This window comes from Carassius auratus, chromosome 28 (genome assembly GCF_003368295.1).
Source record: "Carassius auratus strain Wakin chromosome 28, ASM336829v1, whole genome shotgun sequence".
NCBI classification, from domain to species: Eukaryota; Metazoa; Chordata; class Actinopteri; order Cypriniformes; family Cyprinidae; genus Carassius; species Carassius auratus.
This window is the reverse complement of record NC_039270.1, coordinates 9,569,489-9,591,846: the sequence shown is the minus strand read 5'-3', so window position 1 is coordinate 9,591,846 and position 22,358 is coordinate 9,569,489. Positions and strand designations below refer to the sequence as shown.

The 22,358-nt window shown below is 36.7% G+C and overlaps 2 protein-coding genes across 8 annotated transcripts; one reads left to right on the top strand and one right to left on the bottom strand.

The window, feature by feature from the left end:
* Positions 1–1,405: 1,405 nt before the first annotated feature.
* On the bottom strand, positions 1,406–11,334 carry LOC113046733 (coatomer subunit zeta-1-like). 6 transcript variants are annotated; one of them, XR_003276146.1, is made up of 10 exons: positions 11,237–11,333; positions 8,821–8,889; positions 8,223–8,307; positions 7,129–7,220; positions 6,865–6,920; positions 6,053–6,130; positions 5,238–5,289; positions 4,707–4,889; positions 3,134–3,172; positions 1,406–1,929 (listed from the first exon to the last, which is right to left on the bottom strand). XR_003276146.1 is itself a non-coding variant. In XM_026207659.1 (10 exons), exons 1-10 carry the CDS (start codon positions 11,270–11,272, stop codon positions 1,882–1,884), a joined length of 588 nt encoding a protein of 195 aa, XP_026063444.1. In that variant the 5' UTR covers positions 11,273–11,334; the 3' UTR covers positions 1,406–1,881. The 6 variants fall into 6 exon arrangements, 4 of the variants coding, with proteins under 4 accessions (XP_026063444.1, XP_026063446.1, XP_026063445.1 ...); XR_003276147.1 differs by having other exon boundaries at positions 4,723–4,889; XM_026207659.1 differs by lacking the exon at positions 4,707–4,889 and adding an exon at positions 2,892–2,924 and having other exon boundaries at positions 11,237–11,334.
* Positions 11,335–11,695: 361 nt separating this feature from the next.
* On the top strand, positions 11,696–22,186 carry LOC113046732 (endoplasmic reticulum membrane sensor NFE2L1-like). Of its 2 annotated transcripts, none has more exons than XM_026207658.1 (6): positions 11,696–12,030; positions 12,870–13,567; positions 17,989–18,180; positions 18,528–18,617; positions 18,840–18,896; positions 19,532–22,186. In XM_026207658.1, exons 2-6 carry the CDS (start codon positions 13,046–13,048, stop codon positions 20,765–20,767), a joined length of 2,097 nt encoding a protein of 698 aa, XP_026063443.1. In that variant the 5' UTR covers positions 11,696–12,030; positions 12,870–13,045; the 3' UTR covers positions 20,768–22,186. The 2 variants fall into 2 exon arrangements, with proteins under 2 accessions (XP_026063443.1, XP_026063442.1); XM_026207657.1 differs by having other exon boundaries at positions 18,753–18,896.
* The last annotated feature ends 172 nt before the right edge of the window (positions 22,187–22,358 follow it).

Below are 22,358 nucleotides of genomic sequence, written 5' to 3'. Positions count from 1 at the left end.
AAAGTACAACCAAAAGCCTTAATTATAATCACATTGCACTTGAATAAAGGTAAAGGTGCACTCTTTTAGAGATGCACTTGAGAAGATTTTCAAGTACTACTTAAATTACGATGGTTTTGAGATACGGTCCCCAAGTCTCAGACGATTCATGCGATAGTTTTTACTATCAACTTAAGTCTACAATGATTTTGGGAAACGCAGTCAAGAATAGGTGACAACAGGTTGTAAAAACAACAACAGCAACAAAAAACTAATGTCCAAAAAATAACAACAAAAAGCTGTAGCAAGAACAACAACTGAAGTAATACCAGACCAAAGGATCTGCACGTTCCTGCCTGATTTAAGATTAATGGCATTGCTTGATAATAATGCCAGCTTGCCCAAGTGTTAGCTCGCCTTAATAGGATAAGAAAATTTGTAATTAAATATAATAATTTTATATAAGAACGGAATATACTGTGGATTTTGCTTATATTTCATGTTTTACTGTTTAAAAGGTTGTAATTGTAGCCACATGTAGCAAATTGTGCTTACTTTCTGATAGCCTTATTTATTTGTAGAATGAGATATGGTGGGCTGTATGCATAATGTTATTTGTTGCTATTTTTGTCAGGTCTAAATTTATAATCATTACTAAATTAAACCTCTAAATTTAACCAGAACATTTGGGTAACTAATTATTATTAGCCTGTATGCTTTATTTGGGCTAGTGGTAATGAACAGGTCAGATTTGGCTGGCATGAGCCGAAAAGAAAGAGTCAAATGTGATTGGGTGTTGAAGTTCACCCACGCTTTCACAAGTCAACGCCCAGTTTTAATGTCTGCGACCAGTCACGCTTCGACAAGTCCTCAGTAGGCGGAGCCTCGGCTTCGCGATTTTCATTGGCCCACGGCATCCAATGGCAGTTCAAGCCACACCCTCTTTTTGTTACTATTAAATATATTCGCATTTATGCAGAATATTCAATAGGGAACAAATCTGATTGGTCAACATTCACTCTTCTCTCTCCAATAGAGAATCAGCATTGTTGTCGTATTGTCATTCGGTCTTAAGAGAGAAATTACTCAACAAATCCTCAAATAAAATAAATAAATAAAAACATTTATTAGATAAATGACAATTTTGTGCACAAGTACTTCCTGAAACCATGGTTTTAAAAATTAAACCACAGAATAGTTTATTTTATTAGAAAATAAAATATAGCCTTCTGAAATGTCTTTGACATTTTTTATAAACATTTTAAATGATATTTTCCTACTTCTAAACTACAGTACATGTAGTGTTTAGTTGTGGCTCGTCAGAAAATTATTAATATTATAGTGGACTCAATTTCATAATATTGCACTTTCTTTATTAAAAAAACTGCAAAATATTTTGTTTATATATATATATATATGCCTAGTGTAACAGAACGCAGTCATTTATTTTTTCACAACAGGTTGTAAAGCAAAACAAAAATACCAAAACTGACAAAAGACAAGTTTAGATAATAAAGCTTTGACATATGACCATTTAAATGAGAGGCTATGCTGAAAGGAAACATAACTGTACCTCTTCTAAACAGAACAGCAATATTTGCAGAGGTTAAATAGAATTGCAATTGCTTTAAAGCTGATTTGGAAATAGACAGGTATTTGTGCATTGGCTGATATTTGGTTCAGAGCCCAGTGAGCAAATATGCCTTTTATATCATTTAAAAAAAAACACACACACAAATGACCTAATTTACTCTTTGACAAACAAATATAAATACACCAGCACTAAACGTTAACTACCATGTGCACTACTTTAATAATTAATTACATTACAACTCATTAAAAATAAAAAACGAAATTCCCTTGCAATAATTTACAGGTTCCTTCAGAGGTCATGGAGAAATGTTATTTTAGAATCGACCACTTGATCTGCTCCTTTGCTGATTGTAACACCTGAAAAATAAAACAAGGTGTATTAGTCAAATCAACAAAAAAACTGTACCACAATGACAACATATATGCAATTCAATATGAAATAAGGTGAGTTGTTAATCAGTTAATATAATATATATTGTGAGTATTAATATTTCATTCTGAAGCAAGGCAATATAGGTGCAAAACACTATTTTAAAACAATAGATAGATAGATAAAATAAAATAAATTAAAATCATTATATTTTGATAATGCCAGATGCCATAAGGAGGTGTACGCAACAACAAAAAACGTTTTGCATCGGTTTTTATTAAGTTATGAAATCACAAATTTTGAATGTTCATCTAAAACAAAATATAAAAAAAAGTGTAAAATATATTTCATAAAAAAAAAAATAGTATATGAAATAAAATATAACAAATAAAAAGGTCCTGCTTATGGGAACAGTAAAGGGACATTTAATTCTATCATTTTGCAAACATTAAGGGGATGTTTCTTTTGAATGTTCTCTAAAACAAGACCATGGATGGAATCTAACTAATGTTTTGTGCTAACGTTTTCAGAACATTGTTAAAGACCAGATAACATAATGATACCGGGAAAACATTTGTTCATAGGTTTGAGAGAATCTTGCCAGAACGTTCTGAGTTTCCTGATAGCGGGGATATTACTATCGTAATAAAAAAACTCCCCAACCACACACTAACAATTTCATATTATGGCCACAAGGGGGCATCTGAAGACCACATTACGATCCGAGCTTCTTAACAATTGCTTCCATCTACTGTGACGGCTTTTTATAATTAAACTTCCCTTTAGATTAGTTTTAGTCCATTATCTATGATATTACACCTCTGTTGTCACTCAGATATAATGTATCAAAGATTTAAACTAAAGGCTGAATAACATATTTCAGTATCTTCAATGCACATGCCTGCTCGCCTCAGCATGCATATATATGTGTGAGTGTTCATGCACTTACATTAGAGGTGAGAGCCAGTTTTTCAGTGATGTGCTGTCAAGGTTAGAGTTAGTGGTTAGAGCGAGACTAAAATCAGTCCAGGCGTTAATGACAGAAGACAGAAAGCAAACCATTTCAGACCTTTTTAACAAGTTTTGAACTGTAAAAGTGTTTTATGCAAAGATGTTAAAAGAAGGGAAATGCCTTATTACAGTGTCTGTGTGTTTGCGATTTTCTATGTAAGTTCATTATGTGTTCAGTACCTGTGCCACACTCTGTTCTGATAATGGGCTGTCATCTGCCTGCAAAAAAGCCAAAAATAAAAACAATTACATTTAAAATAATAACTAACCAACATAAACTACAAAAAACCAAGCCAAACATATCATGCAATTTGTTTGAAGCTGTTACTGTATGCCAAAGTAAAGGTTAAAGGTCACCAACACACTGTAACTCCACTGCTACTAATGTTAAACATCACTAATGACCAAAAACAGTGTCCCAAAGCTGTAGCAAGAACACACAGAGGACATTTGAAGTAATAACAGACCAAATTATCTGCACATTTCTGCCTGATTTGAGATTAATGGCATTGCTTGATAATAATGGCCGCATTTTCTGTTGTCAATTAAGCAAATGTTTAGTAAATATACCCATGTATTCTTTTGATTATGTTTATTATGTATATATTGGACTTATTTTAGCCATCAGTTTTTTTATAGATATTATATAAAAGTCCATACTGGTCGATCACTACACCAGAACAAGAAAATCATTAAAACTGAGTATAAAAAAAACATCTAGAAGATCACAGAATAAAGTTATGCCCCAGCTGCTAAAATGTATTTATATGGTACTTCTAATATAAAGTAATACATCAAATTTTGTGAGTCTAAACAAACAAACAAGTAATTAAGTACAGTCTATTCACTGATAATTCATTGAAATGTCACTAGTGTAAAAAAAAAAAAAAAAAATTCCAATAAATAAAATAAACACTTCAAGATTTATTAAAAAATACATTTGTCTGAGGTTTGCATTTTTGTTTTAAATTTTAAATGTTATTTATGCTGACATTTAAAATAAATATGAATAATATGAAAATTATAAAAATCAATAAATACAACCTTAGTGGGGCAACATATTCCCACAGATGACACCCTAGCAATGTCCATTTGTACTGGATTCACATATTATACATTGCAATTTAAAAATATAATAATTAATAAAAAAAAAAAAAAAAATGCAAATCCACTTTACTGGAGCAGGACCATTCTGAAAATCAATGACAATGACAATGACAAAATAAAACGTTCTCCAGCTGCTACAATGTATTAATGGATAATACATTTCCATTTTTACTGCTAAAAAAAAAAAAAAAAAATTCTTTAAAAAAATATTTCTAGTATATACTGACAATATACATTTGCCTGTGATTAGATCTTTAGATAGAATTTAAAGATTCATTTAGTGGTACTATTTATTTGTATTCTATTTTGTAATGCATTCACTTTTTATGTGAATTTTAACATTTATTTTAAGGGTGGATTTTAGTAGGAGATCCCCCGCCCCCCTGCACAGGAGTAAAAAATAAAACTCATAGCAGCATAAATCAGAAGCGTGGTCTGAGGTCAGCTGCGTTGAAATCATGCCGGTCTTTGATTGAGAGAGTTTATGCGAGCGTAACTCAAAGATGTGACTCAGTGTCTCCCACTCCGCAGCGAAAGGTTTATGGTCAGATGTCAGCGAGACGCTTTTTTAATATTGATCGCCCGCCTGGGTTACAGCTGTTCCTCTTGTGAGTTTCACTCACGCTTGTGCATGCCATGCAGTTACCTGTCCACTCTCTCACCCTCGTCTCTCTCTCTCTCTCCTGTGTCTATCCAGCTCTAAATCAACGGGAGAGAGAGGGAAGGGAGGGAAGGAGAGCTACAGTAGCTGCCGCCTCTCTCCTTGGCCCTCCACGTTACCAGTGATGTAATCAAAAAGGACGAAGCCATACGCTTGCTCCGACAAACACTGACAGGGCAAGAGAGGGGGCATTTAGTCTGTGTGTTTGTGTATGCAAGTGAAAGGGACACATTAATTATAGAATAACAGAACGGATCTTCTGTTTAGACAAAAAAAAGGGCAACTTCCTGTCAAGCTGAAATGATTTGCCGAGGTAGTTATAAAGACAGGAAGCAGTGATTCGAAGTAAAAAAAGCAAGCTAGAAACTAGAAACTGCTGACTTGCAGTACTTTTGTCACATCTAACAACTGTCTGGTGTATAATAACAAGCTGTCAGAGCAGAACCCATAAATACAGGAAACAAACACTGTCAGTTCATTACACAATGATATGTGCTCTTCTATACGGTCTCTTACCCTGTAGTTGACCTTTTCAATGACCTGCTGGGGGTCACTCTCCAGGATCACCCTGTAACATGTCAACGGGCAACACATGAATGTAGAAAAACGTTAGTTTTACCACACAAAATTGTCAGCGTTGACATTTTTTAAATAAAAGCGACCCTCATGATAATGATAAACTCAGTCAGTCTGGTTATTGAGTATATACAATTTCAACTAAAATATTAAAGGGATAGTTAACCCAAGAATAGTTTTGTGCGCAAAGAAAACAAAAATTGGGTGTCAGTCATGACAGGACCACGCATGCTGACGTAGAACCCGGATGCACTGCACCTGGTTCACAAGCAGAGGAATGCACATGCATGTGTCGTTGCACTGTCATGTCTTAAGAAATGTGTTATTTTTGTTTTCAATTAGTACAGAAAGTATTCTCATAGCTTCATAAAATAAGGGCTGAACCTGAACCTTTGAATTTTAACAATTTAACCTTTTAACCCTAACTACCTTTCTGGGTCTTGAACATGTCAGTTGTGTTTCTGTCTATGGAGGGTCATTTCGATTTCATCAAAAATATCTTAATCTATGTTCTGAAGATGAACGAAGGTCTTATGAGGTTGGAACGAAATGAGGGTGAGTAATTAATGACAGAATTTTCATTTTTGGGTGAACTAACCCTTTAAGCATGGTTTTCCACATTGACCGTAATAAGTTTCCTGAGCCCCAAATCAGCATATCAGAATGATTCTGAAGCATCATGTGACACTGAAGACCGGAGTACATTTAAATTCAACTGGACTGTGCAGGTTCTAAAAGAGAACAGTGTTACTCACCCTCCATCGATGATTTCATCCACCACTAGGAACACTCCATCCATATTATCCAGCAGAGTCCTTTTCTCCACATTCTTCCTGTTGGAGAAGAACCAGACATCTGAGCACACAAGTGTTCTTCTGTAACATCCCGCGCTGCACTTCACCAGTTTCTGTGGTTACCACAGGAGGCTTGATGCCAAGAATTCTGGGAATTCTGACATGGTTAAGCCTATAGGCAGCTAGAACTGCATACAGTGTCAAAACTGTTCTTAAAAAGATACAATGTTGTCCGAATATCACTAGGCCTCAGATTTCATATATAACCTTTCAAAAGTTTGGGGCTGGTAAGATTTTTTAAAGTTTTTTGATAGAAGTTTATCATGATTACCAAGGCTGCATTTATTTGATCAAATATTATAACTTAATATGTAAAAAAAAAAAACTTTTTTTGTTTTTAACAAAAAATTTTGTCCTGTGATGCAAAGTTGAATTCTCAGCATCTTTACTCCAGTCGTCATGATCCATCACAAATCATTCCAAAATAATGATTATCTGCTCAAGAAGCATTTCTTCTCATTATAAATGTTGTGCTGCTTAATATTTTTGTGGAATGACTGATAGATTTTATTCAGACAGTCTTTGATGAAGACAGAACTGCATTTACAAAAGAACTGCATTTATTTAAAAACAGAAATCTATAGTCTTTCCTGTCTCTTTTGATCAATTTAATGCATCCTTGCAGGATAAATGTATTCAGTTCTTTAAAAAAACACACATCCCACTGAACCCAACATTTTGAACAGTGATGGTATATTAGAGCATGAACTCACCTCAACATCTGACTGAGAGACTCAAACAAGCAGTTCAACACTGCCATCAGCATGAGCTGAGATCAGACAAATACAGGAAAAGAGAGACACATCAGCTGACGTTTTGTTAGTTGTGCATCCTCTTTCACAAACAAAACTGCACAGATATCAAATAGTGTCCAAAACTGACCCGCTCTCTGTAATGGTCAGAAACAAGTGACAAGATTGGAGTATGGACAACACTTCAGCCAATCACAGGCCAGCTCATCTGTATACAGGACTTACCTCATTCTCCTGAGGGCTGCCAACTACATAGAAGAACAAGTCAATGCTGCTCTTGTAGACTATCGTCATTCCCTCTAAGAAGGCTATTTCATCTGTGCAAACACAAGACATAAATCCAACAAGATTTACCATTTATTCATAAAAATATGTATGTTCAATTACCTGTTAGAGATATAGAACAAACATTTACCAATCTAAATAACCATTTTTTTTTTTTTTTTTTTTTACACTTTTGGGTACAAGAGATAAATAAATATGACTCTCAAACTGCTACTAGGTGGCGCTAAGTTTATTACCACAGAAACTCCAACGATTGAAAGCAACAGACAGCACACAAAAAATACCACATACTTTTTCAATGCCAATTGAAGATCAGTTTCGTTTGTACTAGGAACACTGATCCCAGGACAGTGTTTTACTTTGAGACACTGTGTTTACAGGACCGGGTGTGTCTGATTACTGAAAGTTTCATGTGAAGTTTAACAACTGCAGGTCAAAATAGCTTTTTCTGGCCCTTTTGCCCTAAATCTCAGTATGTCTGAATATCTGGTTGAAGAATAACAACAAACTCCAAGAAATTTAAACAGACAGGACAGTTTCACATTTCTCCGGGTTCACCTTTAAGAGACAAATACAGGTGTGTATTTTGACCATGTTAAACAGTTAACACCTAAACAGGTGAAAGGATCAGGGTGGTTTTGTTGTCCCGGTGTCATCCTCCTTCACCCCACAGGGCAAGTGACAGAAACATTTATGAACTCTAGAACAGGTTCTCCACCCAGTTTTACAGTAATCTGACCTGCAAACCCCAGAGGACTCTTGCAAATGCAAGTTCCAATGACCACTGTAAACTAGTTACTTGATCAGGGACTGATCTGGGACACTTATTATTTTACTTTGAGAGGGGTTGTGGTCCTAATCGGCACAATCAAATCTCTAAACTTCCTTGAATTTACTACGAAACATTGATCTGAAGAGCTTGAGTTGGAACATAAAGCAGCCAATCAGGTCTACTCACTACAAGCAGTACATCTGGCAGCATATTGATTAGTAAAAAGCAACGTACATTAGGAAGTATTAAATAATGAACTTACTGTCAGCTTTGTGTGTTTTGTTGAAGACGTTATTTTCAAAATTCTTCTGCTCTTTCATCGAGGGATAGAGTTCTGGATCATAGTACTGAAACAGCACAGGGATCTTTTGTTATAGTACATGACTATGTAGGCCTATACATAATGCTTAACTCATATTTCCACTTTTTCATGTCTGCACATGTTTGTTTTTTTCTTCATAAAATGACTACACAAAAGAGGAGATCCTCCAAAGTTTATTTCCAACACTGTTCTAACAAACATGCTTGTAATTTCCTTTAAAAAAAAAAAAATCCCCAAAATAAATGTCTTTTTTTTTTTTTTAATTCCAGATTGTCTGGTGAAAGTGTGCTTAATTAGTGATGGCGCTTAACCCTGCCAGAATTCACATTTCTATAGAAGCAAGATTTTGCACCTCAATCGATATAAAGCAGCATAAAACTTCATTTAATATTTGTTGAAAGTTCAAATATTATTGAATGGCTAATGGTTTAACAATTGCATTGTTTTTTAAAATAACCCAAATGTCTAGAGTTCAAGAATATGTTCATCTTTGATGACAAGAATGAATATTTTAGAAGGGTACATGGGGCCTGTTCACCTTTGAAAGAAGTCTGTTTCCATCGTTGTCTAAGATGAAAACAGCCTTCACAGTGTAGAGCGAGGGTTCCTGGTTAAAAATAGGTCAACGTTATTTTCCAAACATTCAACATTACTTTTTTTTTTCATATCTCATATGTCATAAATAGCCTACACCCTTGAAATGATACAGTTACATGATACAGACAGGAAAAAACTATAAAAAGAGAAAGTTGTTGGCTCCCAAATGACTGGGTCCGTCCGGGCCAAAGTTCTGTCATGCACTGACTACCACTGATTCAAAGTCTGAGTGTATCACAGAACTTGAGCCAGGCGAACAGAAGGAGAAACCTATCATCTGAGCATCTTTTCAGCCCATCTGGTTGGAATACAAGAGAGTTCTGTCTCGATGTGGACCTTCAGGGCCCAACAATTAATCTCTATCATCTATTTCACTGGAATACTTGCACTGGAAATCCATCTTTTAAAAGTGTTACCATCGACCCTCTCACTCGTATAAACTGTTATATATAACAATAAAAACATGCAGCATATCTTCACCCATGGTTACTTCCATGAAAGGGCTCATTTTGTGTTCCTTAAGATTATGTGTAAACAGTGCAGATCCTTGTATTTTTTTTTTACAAGGAGAGTAATGAATGAAATTTCTGTAAAACGGTCGACATCACCTTTTTAATTACAAAATGTAAAAAATATATTCCAATATCAGCTATTCAGTGTTTCAGATGACACAGTACATTGTATTAAAATGAAAAAAGCATAATGTGTGTGTGTATATATATATATATATATATATATATATATATATATATATATATATATATATATATACATATATGTGTGTGTGTGTGTGTGTGTGTGTGAGTGTAGAAAGTCATTCTACGTCTTGTATAGTGTTTACAATCTTAAAGAAATAATAAAAAAAGCTATAAAAAGCACTTATTTCAGTCTAACGCCGCTATGTATTTTTTTTTTTTTTTTTTTTTTTTTTTTTTAAAGCTACTGTATTAATCATTTGCAATTAGTACTGATCCATATAGGTCAACCCATAAGAGTATTAAAATGTCCATGGCAAGCAATGTCCCTGATCTCCTCCAAGTGTCCACCTGTGGAATCAATCACGCGCTCCGCTCCTGCAGAGACGCGTCGAGGACGTGGCATCCACGTCCCACTTTAAAAACCTACATCTCACACGAGAAGACGGAAAAAAACTTTCAGGACAAACTAACCACAAGTGGAAAATGAATATAAACAAATCCGTAGTGCACGAGAAGCGAGAACACATTACAAAGGCACTAAAATGTATGATCCGTTCATAATCGAAAAAATAAAAAGAATGTTATGGCTTGCGCCCATACATTTTCATTCGCTAGCAAAGAGAAACCGGATCTGTTTCTGGCAACAACAATTTCGTTTTGGCAATGATAAAAACATGCACGAGCGTTGATAATTCCAGACACGTCATATTTTCAGTAGTTCACAATTGTATAGCTTCTTAAAAATACTGTTTCAACTTAGCACGCGAAGGCTTAGAATAATAGGCTATAAAGAGTAAACTGCTGCTGTCGAAAACATATTTTTCTATTGAGTCAAAGACACAAACTGCGTACAAGCTACCAAAGCCAGTCGATCTACTATTTCAACGTTTATATTGAGTGAAGAAATTAAAAACAGCGATTAAAGGGAACACATAGCCTACCAGAGCCGCGGAGTCCATGGTGGTAGCGCAGTGTTGACGTGGACAGCTTTGAGCTGTCATAGCGCTCCTAAAACCCTCTGACTCACAGGGGGCGTGTCTGCAACTACAGCCCTCGAGCCGCCATGTTGGCTCAAACCCACCATAGAGTTCTACTTCAGCAGCGCTACGGTACAGGAGCCACAATGGCGGCTTCCACTGCACGCTCTGCTGTTCGCTTGATTGTGAAGTCTTGAGAATTAAATTTTGGGCGTCATTTTGTTTGCTCTAATGAGTAACTCGTTTCACAAGTAAGTTTCATTACGCAATGATATGCAATGAATAGATAATGAACGGCTGCTGTAAGCAAATAAATTAAGTAACGTCACCTCTTACCAGCGCGACAGGGGGCAGCAAAGCTGAAAAGGTTCAGGGATCAGGGGCGAAGCTTGCTTAAACACCGCTTACTGTAAATACACTCATTAAAATGTCACATAATAGTAATAATAGGATAATAATAATAAGAAGAATCTGTAAATAATTTCCTCCCTAGTTAACCCAAAATTACAAAAATAAATAAAATAACTTAAGTTGTTCCAACCTGCATGCATTTCTTTTAAATAATGTTGATAATCAAACAGTTAAAGGTAGCCAATGACTTCCACAGTAAGAAAAAACTGTGAATGGCTATCATTAAAGGGATAGTTCACCCAAAATGAAAATTCTGTCATTAATTACTCACCCTCACGTCATTCAAACCCATAAGACCTTTGTCCATCTTCGGATCACAAATTAAGAAATCATTTTGAAATCTGAGAGCTTTCTGACCCTCTATAGACAGCAATGCAACTACCATGTTCAAGGTCCAGAAAAGTAGTAAGGACATCGTTAAAATAGTCCCCGTGACATCAGTGCTTCAACCTAAATGTTAAGAAGTTACAAGAATACTTTTTGTGTGCTAAGAAAACACAAATAAGCCTAGCTTTATTCAACAGTCTCTTCTCTTTTGTGTCAACGCATGTTTCCAAGAGTTTTTTTTCTTCTTCTTAGTTTTGTGGTCCAGAGATGGTCTTGTTGGTTTGGTACAACATGTATGCAATGAAAGAAATTGTATTTTTGGGTCAACTGTCCCTTTAAATATTACCGCAAATTGCATCATTTACCATCGACCAATATATTTAGCCCGTATGCACATGTGTACCAAAATAGTTCAAAGTAGGTTTCATTTTATTCTTGTCAGTTATTCCGTGGCACTAGTTTCATGGTCCAAAGATAAACACGAAAGCTCTAGAAAACACATCTGATGTGTTATTGGAAAAATCTGCAATCTCTTCCAAACACGGACTCCAGCCGAAAGAAAACAGAAAGTCTCCTCACGTGACGACCCGTGGGGAGGAGACCAATACTTTCCACCGCTTACTTCTGCCGTATAAATACACTCCGCACTGTTATAGAGCATGTGAAGTGGTGTGATTCAGGATCAGCTCACTCAGGAGGAGTATCCCGCTCTCACAAAACCTCTCATCCGCAAACAAGGTAGTTTTATTAGCCACAGCTTTTATAATATAAACATCAGCTATTGTCAACAGAGAACAACGTTATAGCCTACTGTTCAGTTTAAAAGATTAATCCATTTAAAATATTCAAGGCAGCCGAAGTTGTATTTTATCAGTGTAACGATGTTCGTGCCGTGCGTTAGCCTAACTGTAAATGTGTGTTTCATCGCTATTGATCCTGCTTGTCACATGTAGGCAATGAGTTATGAAAGGGGGGAAACAAGCATGTTTTGCAGTATTTTATTACTTAAAATGTGTATCTTATTATTATTTTTATTTATTTTTTTCTTCAGAATAAACCCCAACTCTAACACTGTAGTGTTTATTTCATGAGAAAGGTTTTGGTTAAATCTTGGGGTGACTCAGTCGCCTGTTGCCCGGTTATGAGGAAAGAAAGTGTGTCAGTGGGAGTGTCACGAGTCGATGATTGCAGTTTATGATCTTGAGTGTTGTGCTCAAGATAACAGAACATTCGAGAAGTTGCGCGTGTCCACCCTACAATTGTTCATCTAGGATATGTTTGACATTTTGACAGCTGGGTCACAGCTGGAACGCTGTATTGACCAATCAGAAGCCAGCGACTCAACAATGCGTTTAATACGTAGTATAATTATATTGTACACTAGTTAACAATGCTACTACTCAATAGCCTTTATGACTAAAATATGGTTTCCATTTATAATAAAACATTTTAAGTGTTTTATATATATATATATATTATTTTTTTTTTCTTTTTATAAAAGCATTATAGGCTAAGCTACATTAACTGAGAATGTGTGAAACTTAACATTCTTATATCATTTTTCAATTCTGTTTCAGGATTTTGTGTGAAATGTTTCTCTTTTTTTCTATGAACTAAAAAACAAAAAAACTTGAAGTTTTTCTTCATGGAGAAAGTTTTGAAATTCTAAAGCTGGATACACAGACACAAACACGCTCATATTCAATTTGAGACTGACTTGGCTCATTCTTTGCTCTTGGCACTGGTTTGGGCCATGCCGGACCTGAAGAAGTACCTCACGGAGGGCCTGATCCAAGTAGCTATTCTTCTCAGTCTGGCTGGGAAGCGTGTGGACGTGGATCCCTACCTTGCCCCTTTTAGCGAAATCATTCTGGGCCCAAATTCAGCTCTAACTCGGACTCAATTCCACAATCTTGGAAACATCCTGGATGGATATAACCTGCACCCAAAAAGTGCAGATCTGGATGGGTTCTTCACAGCTCGCAGGCTTCTGAATTGGGTTCGCTCTCTAGACCGCCTGCAGGTGCCGGCGGCGGAGCTGGAAGCCTGGTTGGTCCACAGGGAGCCGGACAATGGGGTCTCCATTCCAGCTCAAGTGGGTCTCCTTGAGGAAGGTGGAGGACTTGCAGATGTGGAGGAACCCTCAGAGCTGAGCATGAGGTTGGGAAGTGGAGGGGAACTGGGTTATGACATAGATGAGGATCAAACCCTTAGAGATTTGGGGCACATGCCTAGAAGCCTTGACCATCCAGAAGACGATGAACCCATTAAAGAGGTAAGCTGTGAAGTCAGTGAAAATGTTCAAAAATGTTCGTCTATTTCTGTCAATTACCTGTTTTCTGGTTTGTTACATAAAAGTTCAAGTAAATAGTCGAGGAAGGAAAGTTGGTGCTATCACCCTCCATGCAAGGATATTTGACTGTCACATTTAGTTTTTCTTTTTAAAGCTTCTAAAAAGCTATAACAAGAATAAAATAAAACATAATTGTTTGGAGAATATATATAATTATATACACTGCCTCTCCAATGTTTGGGGTCAGTAAGACTTATTTGAAAGAAATTTAAGAATTTTATTGAGCAAGGCACATTAAATTGATCAAAAGTGACAGTGAAGTACATTTATTTTCAAATAAATGCTGTTCTTTTGAGCTTTCTATCATCAAAAAATCTTGAAAAATATGTCTCATGACTAATTCAGCTTTGCAATCATAGAAATGACTTGCATTTGAAAATATAATCAAATAGACAACTTTTTTTAATTGTAAAAATATTTCATAATAGCTGTTTTTAGTATTTTGAGTGGCAGTGTAAAAATATTTGTACATTTATTTGTGCACCACAATTCTTATCTCCAATAGCCATGCAAAATTAGCTGGAAATAAGTTAATGCACATACAAAATTACTTTAAAGAAGACTATACACTATACATCACGATATGCATTCATTCAAATATTGTTAAAACATAAGTAACTTAACAATATCAAATAAAACTCATTTCACTAATAGTAATTCTGTAAACACACACCCAGACAGAAGTGTCTGTATACCAGACATGTCTGGTCTGGATATGCAAATGGTTTGTTATTTAGTAGGGCAAACACATGTGTCCCTGTCTTTGTCCTGAGGCACAGCTGAGTGTTAAGCAACTTCAAGCATCTGCTCCTTCAGCTTGGCTGGAGTTCCTCTCCATGCGTTACTTAAAGCTGCGGTAGGGAACTTTTGACGCTCTAGCGGTTAGTAAACAGAACTGCTTGCGTCTTGCGGAAGAACATCGTAGCCGGAACTACTTCTCTCTGTTTATGTCTATGAAGAATCACAAAGGTACTGGGTTACTCCGCCGCGGTACCCCCGAAGCAATCTAAAATAGTCAGAATATAAACACTTATTATAGGTGCACCCTAGTGATTCAGGACAAGCTAAAAACACGGTTTGGAAAATGGATTCATGGTGTACTCGCTTATTATATACATTTTTCTACATTTTGAACACAAACAAAGTTACGGACCGCAGCTCTGATTGGTTGTTTCTTACCGGGGACGATGTATTTCTGCAAATGGCAATAGGACCACTGGGAGGAGCCAGAGGAGCTTGATTTTTTCACAGATTATCTTTCTCATATTCTACTGTCAGGACATAATGATAGGTTTAACAAGTATGTAAAAAATAGATTTTTACAAAAGTTACCTACTGCAGCTTTAACCGTTGCATGTTGTTTTTTGTTCTACTGACCATGAGAGGTTCTTGAGACCCAGATTATTCTGGGTAATGGGGGTAACACATGATGGCTGGCCTGTATACTAGCATGTTATATACGTTTCTATATTGTAAACACAACTGGAGCTAATGATTTTCAGACTCAAGAATAAGTAGAAACACTCCAAAATAAAATCAAAAGCATATAAAACACTTTAGTGACAAAGTGAATAGTTCACCCAAAATTGAAAATCTGCTAAAAAATGTACTCACCCTCAGGCCATCCATGCTGTGGATGAGTTTGTTTCTTCATCAGAAATGATTTGGGGAAATTGAGCATTGCATCACTTGCTCACCAGTGGATCCTCTGCAGTGAATGGGTGCCGTCAGAATGAGAGTCCAAACAGCTGATACAAAACATCACAATAATTCACACCACTCCAATCCTTCAGTTAACATCATGTGAAATGAAAAGCTGTGAGTTATAAGAAACAAATACATTATTACGGTAGGCGTTTTAACTGTAAACCACTGCTTCTGGCTGAGTAAACTACTCATTTTTCGTGAGTTAAACTGCAAACACTGTCCAGCAGACTATTTAGTGTGACTGTGAGCATCTGCCTGGCTGTGCACACACATTATTGACATCTGTGAGAAGCATCAAGCCACTTTCTTTTGCTTTCTGCGGACATGCATCAACTCAATGAGATAGCTAGGGAAATTTCAAATGAATGCTTTTTACTTTCTCTTCCTCCAGCTGGCTTTGTAACAGAATAAGATAGCAGTTAGTGAGTCTGAATTCCCCTTGAGTAAGGACCCTGTACTTAGAAACAGTTGCCATGCGTTTGTCAAGTCCTCACATGTGCAGACCAGATCAGATTTGACAGGTTTCCATGCACATGATCCACAGGGCTATTTCTGAACCAAGAGCCAGTCAGTTTGTTAGTGTGATGTGTAGAAAAGCCTGCAAATTCGGCCCTATGGCACATTTGACCAGTACTGACGGGCAGCATGGTGTTGCTGGATCAGACTGTTGACTATTTTTTCTTTAGGGATTATTAGAAGCATTCAGTTAGGAGAAAAGGGATCCTTCCTCACACACTTGAACATCTCTAAAATGATTAGTTAACAGAAGTTAAATTCAGTTTAGCTGAGGGTTGGAACACACAATTTTGTGATAGGATTCTTTTGATTATTTAATTGATGAAATGGATATTCATTTTGGGATTTTCTAAAGATTACCCGACAATGTTCTTAAATGATACATGTTTTAAAACATTCATTTAAATTGTTGTGAGATGACGGCAAATTAGAGCTACAGCGAAAAACTAGCTTCACTTATCACTTATTGTAAAAAAACGATTCAGCAATGTATCTATGACATACGATCAAACTGGTGGATAAATCAACATTTTTTTTTTACTGTGTATATTTGGTCTTTTCAACATCGTTAAGATGTTATTAGACTTTCTTGAGTCAGTCATTGAACTATTTGTTAAGTCAATTTGCTTTAACACTTTGGTTCATTATGAGCGAGTCACTGAATCATTCATTCAACCAATTTTTTTCAAACACATTGATTAATTCAGGAAAGTACGGACCCCCGCACATGACATGCAAGAAAAAATAAATAAATTGTGCGCACAATTTACTAATTCATTCCCTCAATGTACTAAAACGTGCACACGATTACTATTGCATTCCCTTGATTTGCTAAATCGTGTGCACGATTTATAAATCGACTGAACGAAATAGTCAATCGAGGGAACGTTTTAGTATGCACGTTTTAGTACATTGAGGGAACGAATTAGTAAACTGTGTACCCGATTTAGCCTAATATTTTTTTATTTTTTCCTGCATGTCATGTCATAAGAGAAAAAGGCTTTATGAAGTAGTCATTGTATCATTTATTTAACTTCCTCATTCAAATTAATAAATATTTGTATCGAAAGGAATCAGGTTTTATCAATTACTGAAATAAACTTTTTTTCTTCAGAATTGCAATTTCTAATTTCTCAACAAAAAAAATCTTAATTTTTAGTTTTGAAAAAAACACATATGGATCACCGTAGTTCAAACGAGGGCATCTTTACTTGACCAGGCAGGCTTGTTGTGACCCCAACTTGAAGTTTGACCGCTGTTAGAAATGCCTGAGCATGTGCTGGCTTGGCGTCCAGCACCAGCATGGCTTGTTTTGTAATCCGAGAATTTTCTTGTGCAATGCCTGTTTACCGGCTACTGATCAAGTTTCTAGGCCCATCCCCTCAAAACCAACTCAACGGACAGTACATGAACATCTTCCACTGCACCACATACCTTAAGCTTAAACATAAACAGGCACAGTGACCTTGTCAAAACCTTTCTAGGACTGAGCATATGTAGGTGTGGATGTTGATGTGTACTGAATAGGTTACATGATTAAGTGACACCCTAACCTTAACTATAAGGCAGGGGGATTGGGTTTGTTATTCCCCTAATACCAAAAAACATATTAGTCAACTGCAATGCTTGTCACAAGAACCACAGGGGTCTCTGGAAGCTAAGGGGACTTCCAGTAACAACGGCACAGACACCCAAGAGACCAATCGCTTTCATTAATCCTCCTCCAGAACAAGGAAAGGTTAGCTCTATTTATAGCCAAGAACTGTCTGTTGGCTGCAAATGTATGGATACCATATATAAAAGTTATTCATCAATTATCTTGATGTTACTACTGTAGGTAGGACAGATTATTATAAACATTTGAAAAAAATAAAAATAAAAATAAATATATATATATATATATATATATATATATATATATATATATATATATATATATATATATATATATATACACAAAAAAGCACTTGAATGCAACAAACTCGTAATTAAAATTCATATGGGAGGTTTCCAAAATCACATGAGGGCATCAATAGACCATCCTGACTTATCCGAGACCACCCCTTCCTATCCATTAGAGAACATACTTCCTGAAATGATACTTACTTTTGCATTTGCAGGACGAAGATGGTTTGTCTTTCTTCTGGGAGCAGGAACCTCAGCAAAATGTCCACCAGGAGCAGCTGGAAAATGCTAGAACTCAATCTCTCAGCTTGTTTAATGAGGAAGAAGAGGAAGATGATGAATTTATGGTGGATAGCTGGAGAAATTCAAATCCATTTCACAACCAGATTTTTGGAGAAGATCTACAGGTATGACAGTGAACATGTTCACAAGGCACTAAACATCGTCTTTTTTTGTTTACATTTATTTAGTACTTGTCATCTCCATCAAATTATTTTTGACTTGGAGAGAAGTACATTGAGCTGAACTACTGAAATACTGTGAATAGGACTCAAAATACACTCAAAATTGAGTGAACATATTGTGTGGAAATTAGATTTGGCAGTGAATTTATTGATCTCGTTACTGCTGACCTTTATGATGTCTTTCCACATTCCAAAGCAGTGCACCATTGCCGTCATAGTTTGACCTTGACAGATAACAGAGTGATATGAGTTGTAGAAAATTTCCTCATGCTCACTCGCTCCTCTTTCAGTTGTCAGGTGTAAGGGACGATGCTTCTCTTTCCATTGATGAGTGCTTACCTCGCATCGATGCCAACTTCCCCTCAGAAGGAGTTCCAGAGGTAAAAACTTAATCGAGACTGCTACATTTCATATTTTTACAACAATTTCTAAAGCGGGAATTGTTTTAGAGCTGGATAGAGATAAAAAAGAAAATGCAGGTCTTCCAAACTTCTTAAAAATCTTCATTTTCTCAGTTGATGGGTCCTGATGTACAGAATGTAGGAGAACATGCACTTTTGGAGTTTCAGAGGCCACTAATGTCTCCCTTGTTGCCTGAACAGGAATCAACAGCTTTAGAGCAACAATGGCAAGATGTTTTGGCCATCATGGAATCCCAGGTATGAAATGACAAACATCTTCCTGTAAAGTCCCAAAGTTCACATCACCTCATAACTCGTGTACATCTCATGCACCTCTCCCTGATACGGACCGTCTCAGAACGAATTGTTCCTGGTACATGGTTCCTCTTTAGAAGTTGTTTTTCAGCCTAAAGCAGTTACGTGCACAGGTTACACAAAGAACTCAGTGTCCCTATGGACTATATAAACTACCTTGATCATTGTATGTTTAAAATATACTTAAATGAGAATAATGCAATCAAATAACAAAATTAAACATTTCCATAACTACTGTCTCTCGTGTAATGACCAAATCATTGTTTAAATCACAGAAAATACCTCATCAAAACCGCTGGTGAACAACACGTCATGTGAAGTTATATTTACCTCAGAAAAGTCATCATAAATAAACAGTTACGTTTATGCAATATATGAATATATTAGCCAGCCATGATTTAAATAATTATTCTTCACAATGGTTTGGAGTAAAACATATAATAAACTAATCATTAAAGATACAGACTTTTTTATTGACTACTCTAGAATAGAATTCTCTAGTTTCTAGAATATATGGAGCAGGTGACAAGTTTTATTGACTAGGCAAAAAAACATTTTTTCTTCTCTTCTCTTTACAGGACATGGATACAGCCGAAACAATAGGCGATTCTCCATACAGTAACAGTGATTCAGACGGAAATATTGGATCAATGGAAAACTTTATTCATCAGGCTGTTAGCCTTCACCAAGCCATGCTGCCAAGAACCACTGAAGCACAAAACAGCATCACCATGGAAGAAACATGTATTAACAACAACTCTATGCCCAACATAAATTTGGACACTTCTAATGCAGAAGCTTTTGAAGACTCTGATATCATAGACCTCCTTCTGACTACTGGGGCTAGCCCGCCAATCCCTATAGATCCTTTTTTTGAGGAAGCCATGCTTGATGAGATTGAACGAATGGATTTGGCTCTGCAAGAACTTAGCCAGGAACAGTCTGAAGAGCAAAACCCAGTGGATTCTGACTCTGGTTTATCACTGGACTACAGTCAAAACCCTGCCTCTCCTAGTGGATCTGAATCTTCCAGTTCCTCCTCATCTTCTTCATGCTCTTCATCACTGTTCAGCCCAACCTCTAGTTTGATGGCCGAGGAAGGCGCTGAGGGCTACACCCATATCAAGGAAGAGGACGGAGCTGTGGGCGGGTACATGCCAGAACAAACCAAAATGTGTCAATCAAGCTTTTTGGAAGCCAGCCAGTTCCATCGCCTTCCTTGGCTCGAGCACATCGGACACGATCATACCTACAACCAACCTCAAACCCAGAGGAAACCTCCACAAGATCTTTCCAACGAGTTGCCAAAAAACAAAATGCTGGATCATCTTTCCAGCCGCGACGAGAAACGCACACGTTTGATGAATATCCCGTTCTCCAATGAACGCATCGTAAACTTACCCGTCGATGAATTCAATCGCTTGCTAGCCAAATATCATCTCAATGAGGCTCAGCTTACGCTCATCAGAGACATCCGCCGCAGGGGTAAAAACAAAATGGCTGCTCAGAACTGTCGTCGGAGGAAGCTAGATGTCCTGCTGGGATTGGAGTGCAGTGTGGATAGCCTGCGACGCCTCCGGGCTAAACTGCTCAGGGAAAAGTCTGAGATCTTGCACTCCATCAGGGAGATGACGCAGCATCTTAATAGCTTGTATCAAGGGGTTCACGAGAGACTAAGAGAGGAACAGGTACTGCTGTACTCTGACAACAACTTTACTCTGCAGCAAGACAGCAGCAGTCCTGTAACATCACAGCGCAGATCAGATTCACACTCCAGACGCAAACTTAACAAGAGACAAAAACACAAGAAGTGAGATGGAGGACTCATGCAATTAATAGGCTCAGGAAAAAAGCTCTCTGCTGTGAAGTCCACCAGCTGGTTTTCCACAGGTCAATGGGAGTTTGAACCAAGTAGGGTATTGTTACCCAAGTGATCATCCTTGATAATGTACTGTATTATGTAGGCACATAGTAACACAAAGTTTTGATGTTAAAGGACCCCATCAAGTGTTTCCATGATCTTTTATGCTAAAGGCCTGTATGTACTCCAAAAACCTACTGTAGTGGATAGCAAAACTGAAGTTTGTTTGCAAGATGATGCTCGCCGCTGTTGTCCATTTCACATTGTACAGAGGTTTCACTGAGAAGGTGAACAATTCTCATTCAAGAAGCTTCACTCTGATATATAACCATAGGAAAGAACGGTTGATTACAACTTCTGTTTCATGTCCAGTTTATAAACCAAATTTGGCTACAAGAATATAAGGAGTGTCTGAAATTGTTTCCAAAATCAGAAAACCAAAATAAGCCTAGGTAAGAGCAGAAAATGGTCAATTATGCTTGGAATCCAAGCACTGAAACAAAGTTTTAATACATTTTAATTACTACTAAAGGCCAAAGTATACCACTTACAGTAGCTGTTTCCATCCACCTATTTTTATCCGTACAAAAAAACAACAACTTTTGAACACAACTGAGTAGGACAAACGTTTTATGCGATAAGAAAAAATTTGCATAACTTACAATGTAAACAAATTTACGGAATACATTTCAGCATGCTCATCAAAAGTCGTCATGTGACTTTGCACGATGGGACAGGATAACTTGACTAACCAGTGGATTGATCTCGTTCTGAAATGCCAGAGCAAAGTCTGTCATCAAAGGATTTCTGTAAAATAGCCAAACAGCAGCATCTCCCTCCAAAAGAAAAGACCGCATTTGTTTAATCTGCTTACTCTGAGGCGCAACTTAATATACGAAAAATATATTTAGTGGCTTTGCCTACTTTTCTTAGTGATAAGCTATTTAGTGTCAGATTATCAGGAAGTGACGATTTTGTTCTCTTTGACTTGTTGGATGGAAACTATGCTTTATTCGCAAATGTTTTATGAAATATTCCAGTTTTGCACATTAAGTTTAATTGGAATCTTTGGATTGAAACAGCTAGTGTGCGTGATGCAAAGTTTCTTCACCAAAATATAATGTGCGTACTATACATGCAGGTCGCACATGCACATTGACTTGGTTTTGCACTAATCAGTTTTTCCACAAAGTGGCAGCACTGGCCTGGACCGTTGTTTCACAGTAGAAAATGAAACTGAAGAAATGGAACAACAAAATAGCAGAGACTGCAACAACAGACGGCCACATTTACAAACACTTGAGTGAGTGTCATACGAGAGCTACAAAAAAAAAAAAGGACAAAGACATTTTATCGGTCTTAAGGAGAAAAACACAGGTTCGACTGTACGCATAGATGTACACTAGCATATGTGCACGTATACGAAGTATACTTTAATGGTATAAGTGTTGGTTTGCCATTTTATTACAGGAACCACCTTCATGTCATCTGAAGTTAATTTTGGAGAAACAGTCACTTAAAAAGTCTAAAGTATTTTTGACCCA